The sequence below is a fragment of the Microdochium trichocladiopsis genome (genome assembly GCF_020744255.1).
Source record: "Microdochium trichocladiopsis strain MPI-CAGE-CH-0230 chromosome Unknown B0I36scaffold_4, whole genome shotgun sequence".
NCBI classification, from domain to species: Eukaryota; Fungi; Ascomycota; class Sordariomycetes; order Xylariales; family Microdochiaceae; genus Microdochium; species Microdochium trichocladiopsis.
Window position 1 is genome coordinate 561,871 of NW_025763547.1, and position 17,268 is coordinate 579,138.

The window sequence follows — 17,268 nt, forward strand, 5'->3', positions numbered from 1 at the left end:
TCAGCACATCCCCTCACAATTAGGGACCAGATTCTTATGTTGAATTAAGACTCTGAACAGATTTCATGTCCGTTCCTGGCAGTAAGAGGCATTTGTTAGATCTCCTTCTTATTGCCGTAATCAAATCCTGCACACTCTTCGAATCAAATTAATGAAGCTTTGTCCTGTCCCATTTGTTTATGTCGCACTTGCTATGCGTAAGAGAGCCAACCAGTCATCGGCATGCAGCAATGGGATTTCTGGTCGTGTTTTTCTTTCTTCGGAGTGAACAAGCAAAACTGCTTCCCACTAACGAGACAGACAGAATACTATAACCCAATTGAATTGTTGACATTAATGCATCTCGTTCTGTATGGTCTCCTACCGATATGCAGGGTCGCGACGTTGGATGGAGTTGTGGTTTGGTGGTGGCTTTTGACCCCCTGCTGTGCCGTCAACCGTGCGTCGCAGCGCCACGTGGGGTCGCGGTTGCCTCATCGCGCCGCTGCCAGGCGACTAACTGCACCACGGGTAACGGCCTGGTCAAGCAAGTCGCGCTGGACACGCTCTGCAACAACGAAACGCGCAGCTCCAATTAAGAGCTCACGTCGGCCTGCCGCAGTCATACGCCATGAGTGACAGTCCCTCCTCAAGCCTGTCGTCGCTGGCGCACTTCAGCGGTCCTTGGAAGAGCAAGCTCCAGCGCGAGGCCTTGCTCCAGAAGAGCTCTCTCGACCACCATCCGGCATACCCACTCCACGACCCAGCATCGCTCATCACCACCTCATTGCCCACCTCCTTTGAGCTTGGGACCGGCGCCTCCATCTATACGCAGTCACTGCTGCCCGCCTTCCACGAGGCGACGCACGAGATCATCCTCGTCACCTGCTTCTGGGCGCGTTCCGCCACACTAACTGCGGTGGCCGAGACGATCCAGGTCCTAGCTGAGCGTCGCCGCCAGCTTCTCGAAAGCCAGGCGGAAGCAGGCCCTGAGGGTGACGCGCTGCCAGTCCTCAGAATCCGCATCTGCTTCTCGTCGCGCTCCCTCTTCCAGAAACTATTTCACACCACTTCCAAGGATGGCTACCTCTATCCTCCATCGTCATGGTCGGAAAAGCTCGGCCTGCCAACACAACAGACACTGCGCAGCGGCAACATTGACCTCCAGGTCAAGAGCCTCTTCTTCTTGCCGTTCTGTGTGATGCACCCGAAGTTTCTCATCATCGATCGGCAGCGCGCCTGGCTGCCGAGCTGCAACGTGAGCTGGGAACCCTGGCTCGAAGGGTGCATCAGCTTCACCGGAGACGCCGTGACAGGTCTTGTGCGGTTCTACGAGGCTGTCTGGGCGAGGGACAACCATCTTGACCAACCACCACCACCACCACCACCACCACAGGCGGGCCCTGGCCACCTCGGCCACACCGCCACCAACCGCAGCACATCACGCCTTGGGCTGACTGCGATCCAGTCACCGGCTCGTCTCTGTGTTGACCTGGCGAGACGCCCACTGCCCACCATCATACTGCCCTCGTCACATCACCGCAATCCGAGGTTTCGGCCATTTCCCTGGCAAGGTGCGCCGTCAACGCCGCCGACTCCGCTCAACTGCGCCATACTTCGCCTGCTGGACATGGCGGAGAATTCCGTCTACATGCAGACACCAAATCTCACTTCCACGGCTGTGCTTGATGCGCTGCTGGACGCTCTCCTGCGCGGTGTGAATGTCACAGTCGTGACGAGCAAAAACATGATGTTGATAGAGCAGATCGTGACCGCGGGAACAACCACGTCTTTGTGCGTCAAATCGCTGATCAAGAGGTATCAAAGACATCGTGACATGGGCCAACCCAAGAATTCATGGACGGACAATCAGCAACCCCATCACGATATCGACCTTGAAGCTCAGCGCCACCGTGTGGGCTCACTCAAGATCTCATACTATCATCCTCGCCAGGCAAACATGGCTCGAAACATGAAAGAAGAACCGGTCCAGTCCCACCTAAAGTTGACCATTGTCGATGAGCAATACACAGTTCTTGGATCGGGCAATATGGACAGGGCAAGTTGGTTCACCAGTCAAGAACTCGGTGTCCTGTTCCAATCAGGCGAGCTTGCTACTACCGTCGCCAACTCGGTCGCAGAGGTGTTGCAGGGCAGGGCTGACACCTTGTACTCGTCGGAATAGATACCAAGTCATACTTTTCCCTCTGCTGGCCGGCAAGATGTAGCCGAAAAGCGACCCAAAGCGTACCCTACTTCATTGGCATATTTGCACCATCATCCAGCCTTACAGCAACTCCAGTGATCGGTGGTGAGCCTCGACCGAGTGGAGCTCCCCAACCACTCAATCGTGAAGACCCCTGTGTACGGTTGAAACGTTGTATGACAGGCATTGCCCGCCAAGATCTGGCTGAATGCAATGGTACCACGCGCCGCGGAGATGCCTTGCATGGGTTTTCATGGCTATGCAGACATCACGACTGAGCTCAATCGTCAGACGTCGCAAGGTTGTCGATGAGGACGCTCACCGATCACGGAAACGAACGTGCGCGCAATTCTTGGCGTGCTGCTTCAGTCATTTTTGAAAACATGGCGTCGCTCAGTGGTCGTGCACAGAATTGTTCAATTCCTCGTTGTCACACTCATTTTACCACCCCTATGACTGACCACTGCCATCCTCTTCGGGCGCCTGACCAATTACTGAGCAGCCAAGCCAAGTCAGCCTGCTAGCGTCGAGCGTGTGGGATGCCATGCCTGTAAGCATATGGTCAATAGTGGGCAACACCTTGGCCATGATGACAACTTTGCAGGGGAGGAACACGCGAGCGGCACGCACTGGGCGCAATGTTTGTGGCGGGGCCAGATGCCCGGATGCGGGACTGATGCGGGCGATTGTGCCAGATCCCAGCTCAGCAACGCCATGCCCTGCATCCTGGTTGGCCGGCCCCCACGGGGCCTGTGTCTGAAGAGGAGAAAGACGTCCGTCACCACGCTGTGGCTGACCTACGCCAAGAACCAAGCGTGATGCCGAGCAAGGACCAAGTCTTGTTGCGCTCAAGCTCACAGTTTAACGTTCGACAGCGACTCGTGAGGAACTGCCCAACTTCTGCCCTCAGGATCGCCCTCCTGCGCACCTATTGCAGTCGAGGGAAATTACCCGGGATTCTCAGGATCAGGTTCCCTTAGTTCGGTTAGGTCGGCGACGCAACCCACCTGCCCCGCTCAGTTGCATCTTGTGGTCTGGCCATAATCGCATCCCCGCCAGAGCATGTGAAGTTCCAAGATGTGTCCCGAGCATGGAAAACCAAACCTGCGGCCAAGGCGTCCAGGCCGCTGGACATCTCCGCGTGGCTGTAAAAGGCCCCGATGAGGATGGAAGCCGACTGGTTCGGCTGTCAAGTTGGCCGCTACGCCATCAAGCCGACCGACCGGGAACCGAAGCCAGAACGCCAAGATTTTGCGCTACTTTCTTCCCCGGGTTGGGACAATCTTGACCCTTGTCAAGGTATGAGAAAACAGGGTCCCTGATCCGCGCCTCTGGATTCATAGTCGAGGAGGAGCGAGTACTAGAGCAGAGTGTTCCGCTGTGCCCCATGGGCAGCCGGTTCTCCCTAGCTCTCAATGCTCGGATTTGGGTTTCTTGTGTCACGCACCTTGAAGCATCACCCCAGTGTCATTACAAATACACGCAAGTGTTTCAGTACCTCCACCAACCTGGATTGCCGCATGCGGTCGTGATAAGGCTCCATTGTCCGAAAAGCGTGCGCTTCTTCTCTTGCCCGTGTTTCTGCTCCAGCGGATGCTAGATCTTCGACAAGTAGAATCGTCCGACAACTTGCTCATCGTGCACAACCATGGGCGCAATCCAAGAATCGGCGGGCAGACCGCCCGCGTACGATGCCGAGAAGGACGTGCCGCTCGGGCGCGAGCCAAGTGCCCAGTCCTTCATTGTCGGATCAACCGACCAGACGCACCGGAAGCTGAAGCCGCGACACATCCAGCTCATCGGAATCGGTGGAACCATCGGAACTGCTCTCTATGTCCAGATCGGCCGCGGTCTCATGCAGGGAGGCCCTGGCAGCTTGTTCATTGCGTTTACGCTGTGGTGCACAGTCATTCTCGCCGTCACGATGTCCATGGCCGAGATGGTCACCTACCTGCCCATCTCGTCGCCCTTCATTCGGTTCGCTGGTCGCTACGTCGACGAGGCCTTCGGCTTCATGACGGGGTGGAACTTCTTCGTCTTTGAAGCTGCGCTGGTGCCGTTCGAGATTGTGGCCTGCAACGTCATCATTCACTTCTGGAGTGATGTGGTCCCGGCAGGTGTCATTATTGCCATCATCTTGGTCCTGTACGCTCTTATCAACCTGCTAGCGGTCAAATGGTACGGCGAGAGCGAGTTCTGGGCGGCTCTTGGCAAGGTGCTGCTCATCATCGGTCTCATCATCTTCACCTTTATCGTCATGGTCGGCGGCAACCCACAGAGGAATGCTTTCGGGTTTACTTACTGGTATTCGCCTGGCGCATTCGCCGAATGGTACACTACAGGCAATCTTGGACGGTTCATGGGCTTCATGCAGTGCCTCATCCAGGCCTCGTTCACGATTGCCGGCCCCGACTACGTCTCCATGTCTGCCGGCGAGGCAGAGAACCCGCGCGTGGTCATGCCAAAGGCTTTCAATGCGGTCTTCTATCGCCTGACGACCTTTTTCATGCTCGGTTCGCTCTGCGTCGGCATCCTTGTTCCGTACAACGATCCGGAGATGATGGCTGCCTTTTCCGACGGCAAGCCCGGTGCCGCCGCCTCGCCATACGTAGTCGCCATGAACCGCATGGGCATCCCCGTCCTGCCTCATATTGTCAACGCCATGGTTCTGACGGCTGCCTTTTCTGCCGGTAACAGCTACGTCTACTGCGCCTCGCGATCGCTGTATGGCCTCGCGCTCGAGGGCAAGGCGCCCAAGGTCCTGCGCAAGTGCACCAAGAACGGCGTGCCGGTCTACTGCGTCGTCATTGTGCTGCTTATATCGCTGCTGTCGTTCCTGCAGCTGGGCGAGCAGGCCGCGGTCGTGCTCACCTGGTTTGTCAGCCTGGTCACGGCCTCGCAGCTCATCAACTTCAGCTGCATGACGGCCACGTACCTGTGCTTCTACCGCGCGCTCAAGGCCCAGGGCATCAGCCGCGACTCGCTGCCGTACAAGGGCTTCCTGCAGCCGTATGCCGCCATCTACGCCTTTATCGCGACCTTCATCATGACCTTTGTCGGCGGGTACACGGTTTTCCTGCCTGGCAAGTGGGATATTCCCAGCTTCCTGTTCTCGTGAGTGGTTCCCGCCCTTCAGAAGAGTTCTTTGCTAGCAGTAGTGACTAACGCCGATACAGATACCTCATGATCTTCATCTGCCCCGTCCTGTTCATCGGATGGAAGCTGGTGCATCGGACGCGCATGTACAAACCGTCCGAGGTCGACCTGCACAAGGACATACCCGAGATTGAAGAATACCACCGGACATTTGTGCCGAGTCCTCCCAAGTAAGTCTCCCTGCCAAGGCAGCCTGATGGGGTTGGCAGTAGACACTAATCCGCGCCACGCAGGAATGCTGCCGACCGCTGGTTCAACTGGCTGTTCAGCTAAGCTCGACGTCTTTCGTGTCTCGCTCGGGAAGGGAACCTGGTTTGGGACTTTAGGCGATGGGGACGACCTGACTTGTGGGAGTTTCACAGTGGAATACTGCCGCACCTGAGATTGGCCAAGATGGCGAGTCTAGCAATGATGAGCTTCGTAGCAGAATTAAAATACCGAGCATCGGTTCCCTCCTCATTTGACCTTGCAGTATGATGCATGTCTTAAACGTTGGGACATGGGTCCGATAGTCGAAGTTTCAAAAGCGCGAAGTGGAAACTACGAGGTGAAATTCAGGAACCAGAACACGTCGCTATGCAATCGCGCTTTGGTATAACGACATGGTTGTAACCATGATGTATTACTGGACGTGTATCTCTCACGGACAAAGAGTCTCCGGGATAGTGGCGGGACGCAGATATGTGTGTAGGATGACGTAACCCCCCACTTCAGCCCAGCAGACAAAGGCCCGTCGATTGATATGTTCATTGCGATTGTTTCTCTTTTTTCAATATTCATACCGGGCCGTCTTTGGTGGCTCACATGAGGAGATTCCTTTCGTTTCAGAGCGTCGCCACAGCTGCACTTTGTAGGCCCAGAGCACCAACACCGTGCTGTCTTGCATCGAGGAGTCCCCCCACCCTGGGCACTGCGACCTTGGCACAGATAACGACGACGACGACGACGACGACAAGACCATTTAGGTCCTTCAGCATCTCCAGAGTTCCCGGCACCTCGCCCAGCAACAGCACTGCCACCACCACCACCACCACCACCATCACCATCACCATGGCCTCCTCCTCGCAGGACGCGACGGTAAAGGACATCACCATCATCGGCGGCGGCATCATCGGCTGCACGACCGCGTACTACCTGACGCGGCACCCGGCGTACAACCCGGCCACGCACAAGATCACGCTCCTCGAGGCGTCCGCCTCGAGCTCCGCGGGGGGCAGGACCAAAGACAGCATCTCGGACCCGGCGACGCTGGCGTACCCGGATGATCACGATCAGGTTGGAGCCGACACGGGTGATGGAAGCAGCAGCAGCAGCGGCCAGCGGAAACAGCAGCAGTTGCAGCAGGCATTCAACCCGGCCCACGACGGCATCGCGTCCGGAGCGTCGGGCAAGGCGGGCGGGCTCCTCGCGCTGTGGGCGTTCCCGGCCAACATTGTCCCGCTGAGCTTCGGGCTGCACGAGGATCTGGCCCGGGAGCACGGCGGGGAGCGCCGGTGGGGGTACAGGAGGTGCTGGGCCAGCCAGGTCGAGTGCCGGGCGAGGATTCCCGCCTCTCTCGCCGCCGCTGCTGCTGCTGCTGCTGGCGGTGGTAGTGGTAGTGGCAGCGGTAGCGGGCAACCGGAAGAAAAACCGGACAACGCGGCGGGCAACACAAAGGGCCTGCACAAGGACCACAAGAAGACGGCCGCGGCGCTCAATCGCCTCGGCGTGCCGGACGACCTGGACTGGCTCGTTGCTTCTGGTGCTGGTGCTGCTGGTGGCGGCGGCCTAGAGGCGTACGAGAACATGGGCACGCCGGAAAACACGGCGCAGGTGCACCCGGAGCTCTTCACGCGCAGCATGGCGGCCTTAGCCGAGGAGGCGGGCGTCAAGATCATCACGGGCGCGAGGGTGACGAGGATCAATACCACCAGCACCACTGGCAGCGGTAGTGCTACCACAAATGATGATGCCCTTGGAAACTCGGCAGCCGCCTCGGTCCAGAACGTGACTTATGTCCAGAGCAAAGACGCCACCACCACCACCACAACACAGGGACAAGGTCAAAGTCAAGAAGAAGAAGAGGAAAAAGAGATAACCCTCCCGACAACGCACTGCATCGTCACCGCCGGGCCCTGGACCCCGACCCTCCTGCCCCGGGGACCGCCCGTCAGCGCCTCCCGCGCCCACAGCGTCGTCATCAAGCCCGCGCGCCCGGTCTCGGCGTACGCCCTGTTCACGGCGATCACCCTGCCCGCGGGGTTTCCCGCGCCCACGACAACGACTGGGCGAAACGCTACAACCAAAAAGGGGGAAGCCGGGCGGCCGGCCGACGAGGAGGAGCAAGAGCCCTCGAGGCTGAAGCGCCCGGCCATGGTCGAGCCCGAGATCTACGCCCGCCCGGACGGCACCGCGTACGCGTGCGGGCCGACCGACACCGACGTGCCTCTTCCCGCGGTCGCGTCCGACGTGCAGGTCGACGAGCGCCGGTGCATGGACATTGTGCGGCAAGTTGGCGGCATCAGCGACGAGCTGAGCCCGAGCACCAACACGAGCACCACCACCACCGCAGCACCAGCAGAAGCAAAAGTCCTGGCCAAGCAGGCGTGCTACCTGCCCCAGGGCGGGCCGTGGATCGGTCCCGTCCCCGGGCTTCAGGGTGTCGTCGTGGCCGCGGGGCACACCTGCTGGGGGATACAGAATGCCCCGGCCACGGGGAAGCTGGTCAGCGAGATTGTCCTGGAGGGCAGGGCGAAGAGTGCCAAGCTGGGGGGTTGTGACCCGGCTAGGGTAATGTAAAAGAACAAGAAAAAAAACCAAGCCTAATATTACGCCTGCTTATTTCTTCGAGTGAACAACACCATGCGGCAATGGTTGAAATGGTGCAACACTCACATGTGTGTATATCGTGGCGACTGGAGAAGGGCCTGCACGCACAGAACCCGACTGACAAGGCAGAAACTCCCTAACATGCAAAGGCAACAACATTGACATGTACCAATTTAGCATGAACAATTCTCGTGCGATTTCATTCAAAGTTGGGTATCACACCTGTCCTTTCATTTCACATTATATCCAAGTTGAACGAACGTATTGGGGTATTGTAAACAAGCAAAGCCAACCAACCCCATGATATCTCAAGTCCCAACTACTCCTCCCTTTTCCCTTCTTCGTCATATTGACTAAATCTCATCAGTCGTCCATAATTTGACAGCCAGTTTCAGGCCGAGTAACTAATCCGCTCAGATTTTCTTCTCGTTGTCCGATGATGCGTGACCCGCGGCCGTCGCAGAGTCGTTCGCGTGAGCTTGGGCAATGACCTCCTCCTTGTGGTACAGAGGTGTAAGAGGAGTCTTCTTGGCGTTCTTCTGGAAGAACACGTAGCGCTTGATGGTGTACGGCAAAGAGTGGGCAAACCACCAAGGAAGCGCCACGCTTGTCTGGTACTGAGCAAACTTGCGGTTGGGCACGGCAAAGATGTAGTCGAGTTCCTCAAGGGTTCTCTGCTTGGTCTCTGGGACGAAGAAGAAAATGAGGACAAAGGCGACAGCGTTGAAGCCGGCGTAGACACCAAAGGCACCAACGGGCTTGGCAGCGCTCAGCAAGAGCGGGAAGGTAAGACCAAGGGCGGCGGCGAAACTGAGGCAGGTGGCCACCGCAAAGCCCATACCGACTTCACGGTGAGACAGCGGGAAGACCTCGGCGGAGTAGGTGAAAGGCACGGGGCCTTCACCGGGGGAATAAAACGCCGCGAACATGAAGACGAAAAGCGCGACCAAGACGGTGCGGGCCTGCTGTCCCTCAGGAATGAGGGTGCAAAGACCAGCAGCCAACAGCGTCCACATCATGTTGGGGAAGGTGAAGAGGAGCAGGCTGCGGCGGCCGAAAGTGTCAATGGTCCAGAATGCGGGGAAGCAGAATAGCCAGTTGACGAGACCGAAACCAAGAGAGCAGAGCAGGGCCTGGTACTCGGTAAAGCCAGACTCCTTGAAGACGGTGGTCGAGTAGAAGGCAATGATATTGATACCACAGAGCTGCTGAGCCAACATGACGACGAACGCGGCAATGGTGGCGCGGCGGATCCGGGGAATAGTGAAGAGCTCCATCATGCGCTGGAGATAGGTGCTGTTGCCAATGATCTCGAACTCGACCGACAGCTGGGCGTGAATGTAGTAGATATCGCGAGCGACCTGGATTTCGTCGAAGCGGAGGCGCATCAAAGACTCCCAAGCCTTCTTGTAGCGGTTCTTCTTCATCAGCCAACGAGGGGACTCGGGGCAGAAGTAGATAAGGCAGAGCAGAGGAACGGCGGGGATGAATGGGGCGCCTGGTTTTGCGGATCCTCGTTAGTATGTCTCATGGACTGGGAAAACAAGGTAGCTCACCAAGCATGAGACGCCAGTTGTGCTCGTGGTAAAAGACACCGACGTTGACGCAAGTTCCGAGGAAAATACCAAACGCAGTCCACATCTGCCAACTCATGACGAGGGCACCGCGAACGGACGCAGGGGAGTTTTCAGCAGCGTAGATGGGTACAGTAGAAGCCTTGATACCCATGCCGACACCCATGAGGAGACGGCAGATGATCTGCTCCCACCATGTGTTGCAGAACGCGGAGCCAATGACAGGCCAGATGCAGAAGTGAGCCGAGACAAAGATGACACCGCGGCGACCGATCCAGTTGTTGACGGGGTCGGAGAGCCAGCAGCCAATGAGAGCAGAGCCGATGTAGGGACCAGCGTTGACGAAACCGACAAGCTTTTGAATGTGTTAGCCGCGAGATACGGGCGGAAAAGAGCGGTCCGGGGACTCACCATGACCTGGCTGCGGCTAGATTCGTCCGCAATGCCGTAAACCGAGGGGAAGAAGATGGTGGCACCGTTGGAACCAGTCTGATCCCAGCCTTGCACACAGGCACCGATGGAGCAAGTGAAGATGGTGAGAATCAAGCGCCACGGCATTCGCCAGCGGTGCTCGACCTCGTCGCGGAGAATCTTCTTCTGGTTGTCGTTGAGAGCGTGCTCCCCGGTAAGGTCCTCGCCATAGGCTTCGGGGTTCTGCGCGACCAGAGCACCCTGGCGCAAGGCGGGGAGGTGCTCGACGAGGTCCTTCTCGCGGGCGAACTCCTCCACGTCGGCCATGAGCTGGGCATATGGGATACCTGCGAGGGGGTTCTTGATCCTGAGACGGGGAGGAAGGTGGTTAGTTGGGGTTCCATGCGGAGCATTGCTCTTAAAGCCGGCTTGTGCCAACACCTACTTGGCCTCGAGGTTCTGGTTGATGTTGACATCCTCGCGGTGGCTGAGGCCTCGCTCGAGGGAGTTGCCACCCTTGGTGGTGTTTGGGTCGAGGAAGGGAGCTGGCTTCTCGTTGGACGCCATGGTTGCTGAGTGGCAGACAGCAACGTGGAATGCAATGCGGGTGGTTGCAAGTGAAGGAGAGAGAAGGAGAGACGCGGAAGGTGTGACCGCGGTGGGCGTGCGCCTGCACTTATACTGGCGGGCGTGTGCGTCTTGCAGCAGCAGTAGCAGCAGCAACACCAACACCAGCACCACGCGAGCGAGCCGAGTCAATGCGGGCAGCAGCAGGACTATGGCGTGGCCCTCGAGATGTCACCAAGGCAGCACAGTACGGGAATACAGTTTGGCATGGGGCGGGCGGGCATGGGCTTGCCCTGGTGCGGCGGCGATCCCAATGGATCTCCTCACCTCTTGATCCATGGCCTCCCCTCCCTCCCCCTCTGGAGGAGGAGTCAACTCCCCATGGGCAGGCCGTCCACCAGTATGCACCTCGATGGAGCTCGTCTCCACCAGCGAGCGACCAGGACAGGACAGGAGAGGAGGGGTGGCTCCTGGGCCAAGCACGTCCAGCGCACTACTCTCCTAGCTAGCCAAGGCGCACAGAGGATGCACAGTAAAAGGATGTACCTTGTGCGTGCTTGCTTGCAGACTGCACCTGGGCACTGCTCGCGGGCAGGGTCCCGTGTATTGTCTCTGTCGCGCTGCTCGTCCTGGTCGCAAGCGGCTGCCGGTTGCAGGACACGACGTCAGCACCCGTTGGCCCTGGCCGCGGAGGATGACGCCCTGCAAGCCACGCGCAGGGATGGCCAAAATCCCCGCACGGCAGAGGCGCCGCCCAAAACAGTCGCTCCACAGGCCAGTGGCGGCGCCAGACGCGATCGGCTTCTCCGCCACCACGCACACCACCCCGACCACCACTCGCTCAACATGCAGCTTTTCTCACGCATCCCCGGGCGCCCAATGGCATCCCCTCGCCAGCACCCAGCATCAGCACCAACAGCTTGTCGCTGCCCGGCGCCATCCCCTTTGAACCCCGATCAGCAGCGCCAAAACTCTGGTCGCCCGTCATCCCCACACTCGGCCCTGTCGTGCCTGTCGAGCTGCTCAGTTGGTGTCTGTCTATCTCTCTCCTCTGCCTGCCGGCTATCAGCTTAAGCGGGTTCCTCAAAGCGGCCAACCGCTGGCCAAGGCTGTATCTCGTATCAAACCGGTGGCGGCACGGTCACGGTCCTTGACCTCCCAGGACATTAGCATGGGGAAGTCAAATATCGGAGCATCAGACAGTATCTCATTCTCGAGTGTGAGTGCTTGGCGAGTTCTCTTGGGGATCCAAAGGTGCAGATGAAATGGGATCTGGAGCACAGGGCCTCAGCATCCAACAGTTCTTGCAGGTCGAAACCACCAACTCAACATCGAGAATGGCAGCCATGAATTAATGCCATGCTTGCTCTTAGCGATTGTGCCAACCACAAGGCTGGGCGCATCTTGGCAGTCTTGCTACCGCGACATGATTCCTACGTCCGCCTTCGGGGGCAAAAGTTCTGCAGGCTCGGCTTCTGGCCCCATACACTTTCTGCAGGAGGACGACGACGAAGGAGGCTAGTGAGCATCTATTGCCCTCGACCACGCAACCCTATCATCGCTAACGCAGGTCCTCAGCAACTCTATCGTGTCGACTTTGAGGCATGACCCTTGCCTCAACAATCAGAGTCGTGCTGGCCAACCTTGAAACAGCCTACTGCCATTCGGGCTTGAGAAGCTGTTGTGGAGGTCCAACAGCAAGCACCGAACGCCAGCAGCCTCCAGGGCTGGTCAAACCCGTGCAAGGCTGCCGGGAACGAGCGTGCCGGGTGTGGGGTGGACCGTTTGCGACCAGCGACCCCTGGGGGTTTCGTAGGTGGCTTGCCGTCTAGTCCCACACAGCCATCCACACCTCGCACGCTTGGTCGTGTGTGTGCGAGAAACTTTTTGCCATTCTGGCTTGGCCCCGCGTGCCTGTCGATATGCTCAGTAAGCTCGAGAAAACCAGGCGACGCTTGCATCTTGAAGAGTACGGGCCGACTACGCATGGGCGCGAAAATTGACGATCACTTCCCTTTGCCCATCTGGGATGGCACGACCACAGACACTACGCGAGCTTTTCCCCAGCTCGCAGTTTGGGGGAGTGCGGAGGATGTGGGGCTGGGAAATGTGCCCGCATTCTGAGCGTCTAGGTCCAGAGCGGTCAGTTCCCACACAGCAACCCGCAAAGCCTGCTTTCCCTGCGCGTCGCTTAGACTGTGGCAGACGGGGCTCTGCATTTCCATATTGAACATTCGCCGCGAGTCGGGCTCACCATCTTCGTGTGAGGCACCTTCACCGGGCCAGGCCCCCAGGAGTGATGACAGCCACACAACCCCACCTACGGTCACGACAAGCTCAACGCTGTGCCGCAAGCACTGCCAAGGGAAGCTTCAGCGGGCTTGTGGTTTTGGTGCGAAGTCGCCAAGAACCGCTCGCCGGTAGCGTCTGGGCTCAATCACCACCAAGCTCACCTTGCGCCCGAGTGTGGGGCTCATAAGTGGCGAACATCCGCAGCACCGGAATCGAAAAGCAGCACACTTGCGACGTACGAAGCTCTGCACGAGTTTGGCCGTGTACGAGCACGGCCATTCAATCGAGCAACACACCGAGGCCCTTACATGACTATGCCAGCGATGCTGGCTCATCAGTGTACCGTGCATCACCAGCACGCGTTGTGGAAAGTATTCGTATCAGCATCCCTATGAGCCTCCCCCGGACGAGGAACTGATAGCAGTGAAGATCTCGTTTGCACCCAAATCTGTTTGGTCGCAGTTAATTCTGCAATTCTGAGCACGTGGTAGCTGTTCGTCAATGTCTCGTCTCGTCTCGTCTCGGGTTCTCGCGGGTAACTGTCGCCCAATGACCCTGCACCAGCGGTAGCCGAAAGCCCCTGAGCCCTGGGGGCGGGCCCGCAATGACGTAGCTGTTGCCCTGCGATGTCGACCTCTCCCGACGGCAATGTCAACAGCACAATCAAGGCAACCAGTCACGACGCATCCAGGGCAGCATCCTGGCGGTTCCGCACCATCGGCAAGCGTAGCCAGCATGTGCTGCATGCCCAACCACTGGTCAGAAGAATATCCAAGTCGGGTTTTGGAAGTGCTGCCAAGTCAGGACGCAAGTCACGCGAGCATGGCATCGGGCCGACTGGGCTACGCGGGTCGCACGGCTGCGCTCGCTCGCTTTCCTTCATTGTACCGCCCCTGCGTATTGTGCCAGCCAGGTGTCCGACATGCGCCGCAGATTGGGCCAAGTTTTGCAACAATGGATGAGCGAAAGTGCACAGGCTCGAGATTTTGGAGAGTAGCTGTGTTGTGGATACTACAAACTCCGCCGCGTGTCCGCCTCGAAGCTGGCACCGTGTGGGCAGCGCGGAGGATGTCCTCGAGAGGAGCCATCCCAGCTAGCGCCGCCCGCCCGTTTCGCGAGGCCCATGCCATCCTTACGATCCTGGCGCCACTGTTCAATGGCGCCTGTCATCTGTGGTCGCCGACCGACGGTCATACTAGTCATGTACTGAAATCTGCGAATTCGGGGGTTCTCTGAGACAGTCATTAATTTGCATGCCATACATGCATCACATTGGACATAGATACACATGGTAGGATCGCACCCCGCGGTGCAGATCTATGCCACTGACGAACGCTGTTGGCACCGCGCACACACCATGGATTGACAGCTTGTTGCCACCCCCTCGCATCTGCCCGATCCCCAGAAGATCTAATTATACCAGCAAGTCAGCACAGGCTCTCGTGCCATTAGGGCCGTGATCGTCGATAGCATGACGCCTCGGCCGATTGTCCCTCGGGGCTTGCGCTTTGCTTGAAACAGCACGGGATGTGCCTTAGCTTAGGGTGTGGCTGATCGACCCTCCGGGGACGCCGCATGCGGGGAAGAGAGGGGGGTCTGGGGTAGAGACCAATTTGGGGTTCGTGAGTTACGACATCACGGACGACATGCTCGTGGGGGAGACTGAGACAAGAGAACCCCGTGACCAGCTACCAAAACTGCAAAAGCCTGTGCCTCTCAACTCTCTTGAGGGCGATGTCAAAACTCTGTCGAGACGTCAGATCAGAATGAGAGCGACTGGGCAGCAGGCAATTCAATCTCCGCGTCCGCTCTGAGTTGGTTAGGAGGGGATGTTCGGCAGAGACTAATGACTTCATACCCTAACATTGGATGCACTGTCGGCGACTCGGCCGATCTCGAACTTTCACCCAAGTCTTGTTGGCATTCTAGAAGCGATCTGACCTGCAGCGCCGTAATTCCTCCCCGGCGCAAAGGCGCACCCCCGTGTTCAATGAAAGCTTCATGTCCATCCCATCTTGCGTCGCGTAGGGCTGGTGCGTCGGGTCATGCTGCGTTATGCACTTCTGCAGTACCATTACATGCTGTGCATCGGCGACGATCAACACCCGATCCAAACCGGGATTGATCGCTGGTCCAAAGTTTAGTTTCTGCATACCGTCCCTGGCTGCATGGAGCGCGGCCGCAGATTGGCGAGGAGCAAAATGGTCGGGAGATGGACGCCGGTCTCGACCGTTCTCTGCACGATGTCGTGCTATATGCCTGCCACCCTGCCTTGTGCCTGTCAGGAGCAGAAGATTTAGAGAGTGCGTCACGTCGTTTTTTCACCTTGCAGTGTCACCACATTTCATGCAAGGAACAGGGTGGACGATGCAGGACAAGAGTATCGGGGCGGGTATCACGATGTCACATTTTAGAGAAGTCCTGTCACATCAAGCGACATAGGCTACAGACCATAGCATGCTGGACTTGCTTTACGACTGGATTTGCCAGTCGTGGTTCTGGATAGCCTATTGCTGTCCGCTTGCCCGTTCTGTGACTGTCCGGTTCTCGTCATCAATGGCTTCACTGAGGTGTAGATGGGCCTGTTCATCTGGCATGCCGTTCCCCAGCTTCACAAGACGCCAACGTTCAGTCTTGGCGTCTTGACTAGTGATGTTTCTTTTTTGCAGAATGGGAGTGTTTTTTGCTGCATTTGAAACGGCGTTCTCCTCCTATCGTCATCTCATCACGATTCAACATATCATATTTTCCCGGCTGACCCCAACATCACAGGTACTTGCCGTAAGCGTTTCTGCATATCGGCACCCCCGTGCTTGGGGAAAAGACCACACCGCGTAAAAAGAGATACACTTGCGCGGGGATAGATGAGCCGTCCACAATTAGTACTTCCACAAGAACAACGCCAAGATGGCTGTTCTATGCGCTTGCGCAACTGTTCGGCGGTTCTCGACGCCAGCACCGTGTGGAAGGACACAAGTGACCTAGATCTCTCTACTTTGGCTGCCTGCTCCGTCAGCGCTGCGCAACGGAAACTATGCATATTTTGAATATCCCCCGTGGTCTTTATCTGGTGCACATTTGCATGGCTTGCTGCCGTAGTGTCAAGTACCCGTGCCCTACAGGTGTTGGATTGCGGCGAGCTAGGTAGTCAAGTCACGCTAGCAGAAGCATATGCAGAGCCGCATCCTCGTGGGGTCATGCCCAGGAAACCTCGCCCAGATGTCACGTTACAGCTCCCGTGTGGAGCCGGGGAGGCTTTGGAGGCTTCGGTTGCGCGCGCAAAGAAATGCGCGGCGGTTGCACGGACGGCTATTGCGGTGGAGAGAGGAATCCTGTGGAGTCGGCTCGGCTGCACGCTGTGGGTATCAGGTTATTTTACTCCATACGGAGGTACTCCATCGTATGCCGGGGCAACTGGGCTGGGGTAACGAGAAATGCGGGCGTATGTGCGGGGGGTGGGTGGCGGGGACTTTGTTCCCCTACTCCGACTTTTTCAACTACCGGAATTTCCCTTGAGCATGGTTGTTTTTTGTGCTCGTGGATAGCGGGATGCATGCTATTTTTGCCCCGTCCAACTACACCATGCATGATGCATCAGGCCATCTTGGCGTGCTGTAGCGGCGCCCGGTAGTGGTCCCCGGCAATCGAGCGCCGCTGGGCTCTTTTTACGTAGTCGTTTTCTGTATCACGGGATCGTGGTCCAAAGTCTTTGTCCCACTCATGCTTTTACTGGAACGCTCGGTCTTCGGGGATATCCGAGATAGTTTGGGCATCATTCTTGGGACGCGCATATTTGCGAACTGGAGTTGGGCGGATATCTCCAGGGATACTGTACCCACCCACAAGTCGTTTTGTCGGGGCCACGAGACTTTTCCACATCGCTTGACCGAGCTGCTCGGCAGCCGGGCAACATGGGCATCCTGCTGTGCCCAAACTCATACCTTCTGCGATATTCTCATGCAGCGACGAACATTCACTGTGTGTGAAAAGAAAAAGAAAGCACGGCTCTAAATCAATCCCCTAGGCTGCGCTGCCCCTCTTCCCTCTGGACATGAACATGGCATGTACACGCGGCCGCCAATCGTCCACGGTGAGCCAAAACCGTTAGATCGTTCGGTGAGAACGACCACTAGCGCATAGCAGGGTCTTCCTTCCTTAGCGTGTAGTTGGCTCCTTCGAGACTGATGGGGATCTGCGGAGCAAAGTACGCGAGTTGTTGGCGCGACTCGTTGCTGAATATCGTTTCTGACCATGGTTGGTTTCTTGTCCTGCTTG

At 57.6% G+C, this 17,268-nt stretch overlaps 6 protein-coding genes across 6 annotated transcripts; 5 read left to right on the top strand and 1 right to left on the bottom strand.

The window, feature by feature from the left end:
- Nucleotides 1–65: 65 nt before the first annotated feature.
- Nucleotides 66–2,164, top strand: B0I36DRAFT_373360 (uncharacterized protein; the record flags this gene model as incomplete). Its single annotated transcript, XM_046160189.1, has 2 exons — nt 66–81; nt 747–2,164. 2 exons carry the CDS (start codon nt 66–68, stop codon nt 2,162–2,164), a joined length of 1,434 nt encoding a protein of 477 aa, XP_046013551.1.
- Nucleotides 2,165–3,833: 1,669 nt separating this feature from the next.
- Nucleotides 3,834–5,515, top strand: B0I36DRAFT_240604 (amino acid transporter; the record flags this gene model as incomplete). The annotated part of the gene is made up of 2 exons (XM_046149771.1): nt 3,834–5,299; nt 5,362–5,515. 2 exons carry the CDS (start codon nt 3,834–3,836, stop codon nt 5,513–5,515), a joined length of 1,620 nt encoding a protein of 539 aa, XP_046013552.1.
- Nucleotides 5,516–6,366: 851 nt separating this feature from the next.
- B0I36DRAFT_319915 (FAD dependent oxidoreductase) lies at nt 6,367–8,194 on the top strand. The gene has a single exon (XM_046153474.1). The coding sequence runs from the start codon at nt 6,392–6,394 to the stop codon at nt 8,117–8,119; it is 1,728 nt and encodes a 575-aa protein (XP_046013553.1). The 5' UTR covers nt 6,367–6,391; the 3' UTR covers nt 8,120–8,194.
- Nucleotides 8,195–8,445: 251 nt separating this feature from the next.
- Nucleotides 8,446–10,858, bottom strand: B0I36DRAFT_99995 (uncharacterized protein). Its single transcript, XM_046163719.1, has 4 exons — nt 10,580–10,858; nt 10,135–10,501; nt 9,706–10,078; nt 8,446–9,647 (listed from the first exon to the last, which is right to left on the bottom strand). The coding sequence occupies exons 1-4, from the start codon at nt 10,699–10,701 to the stop codon at nt 8,563–8,565; spliced, it is 1,947 nt and encodes a 648-aa protein (XP_046013554.1). The 5' UTR covers nt 10,702–10,858; the 3' UTR covers nt 8,446–8,562.
- Nucleotides 10,859–11,425: 567 nt separating this feature from the next.
- B0I36DRAFT_319917 (uncharacterized protein) lies at nt 11,426–12,344 on the top strand. The gene is made up of 2 exons (XM_046153475.1): nt 11,426–12,222; nt 12,280–12,344. Exon 1 carries the CDS (start codon nt 11,548–11,550, stop codon nt 11,773–11,775), a length of 228 nt encoding a protein of 75 aa, XP_046013555.1. The 5' UTR covers nt 11,426–11,547; the 3' UTR covers nt 11,776–12,222; nt 12,280–12,344.
- A 1,236-nt stretch (nt 12,345–13,580) lies between these two features.
- On the top strand, nt 13,581–14,315 carry B0I36DRAFT_319919 (uncharacterized protein). The gene has a single exon (XM_046153476.1). The coding sequence runs from the start codon at nt 13,642–13,644 to the stop codon at nt 14,227–14,229; it is 588 nt and encodes a 195-aa protein (XP_046013556.1). The 5' UTR covers nt 13,581–13,641; the 3' UTR covers nt 14,230–14,315.
- The last annotated feature ends 2,953 nt before the right edge of the window (nt 14,316–17,268 follow it).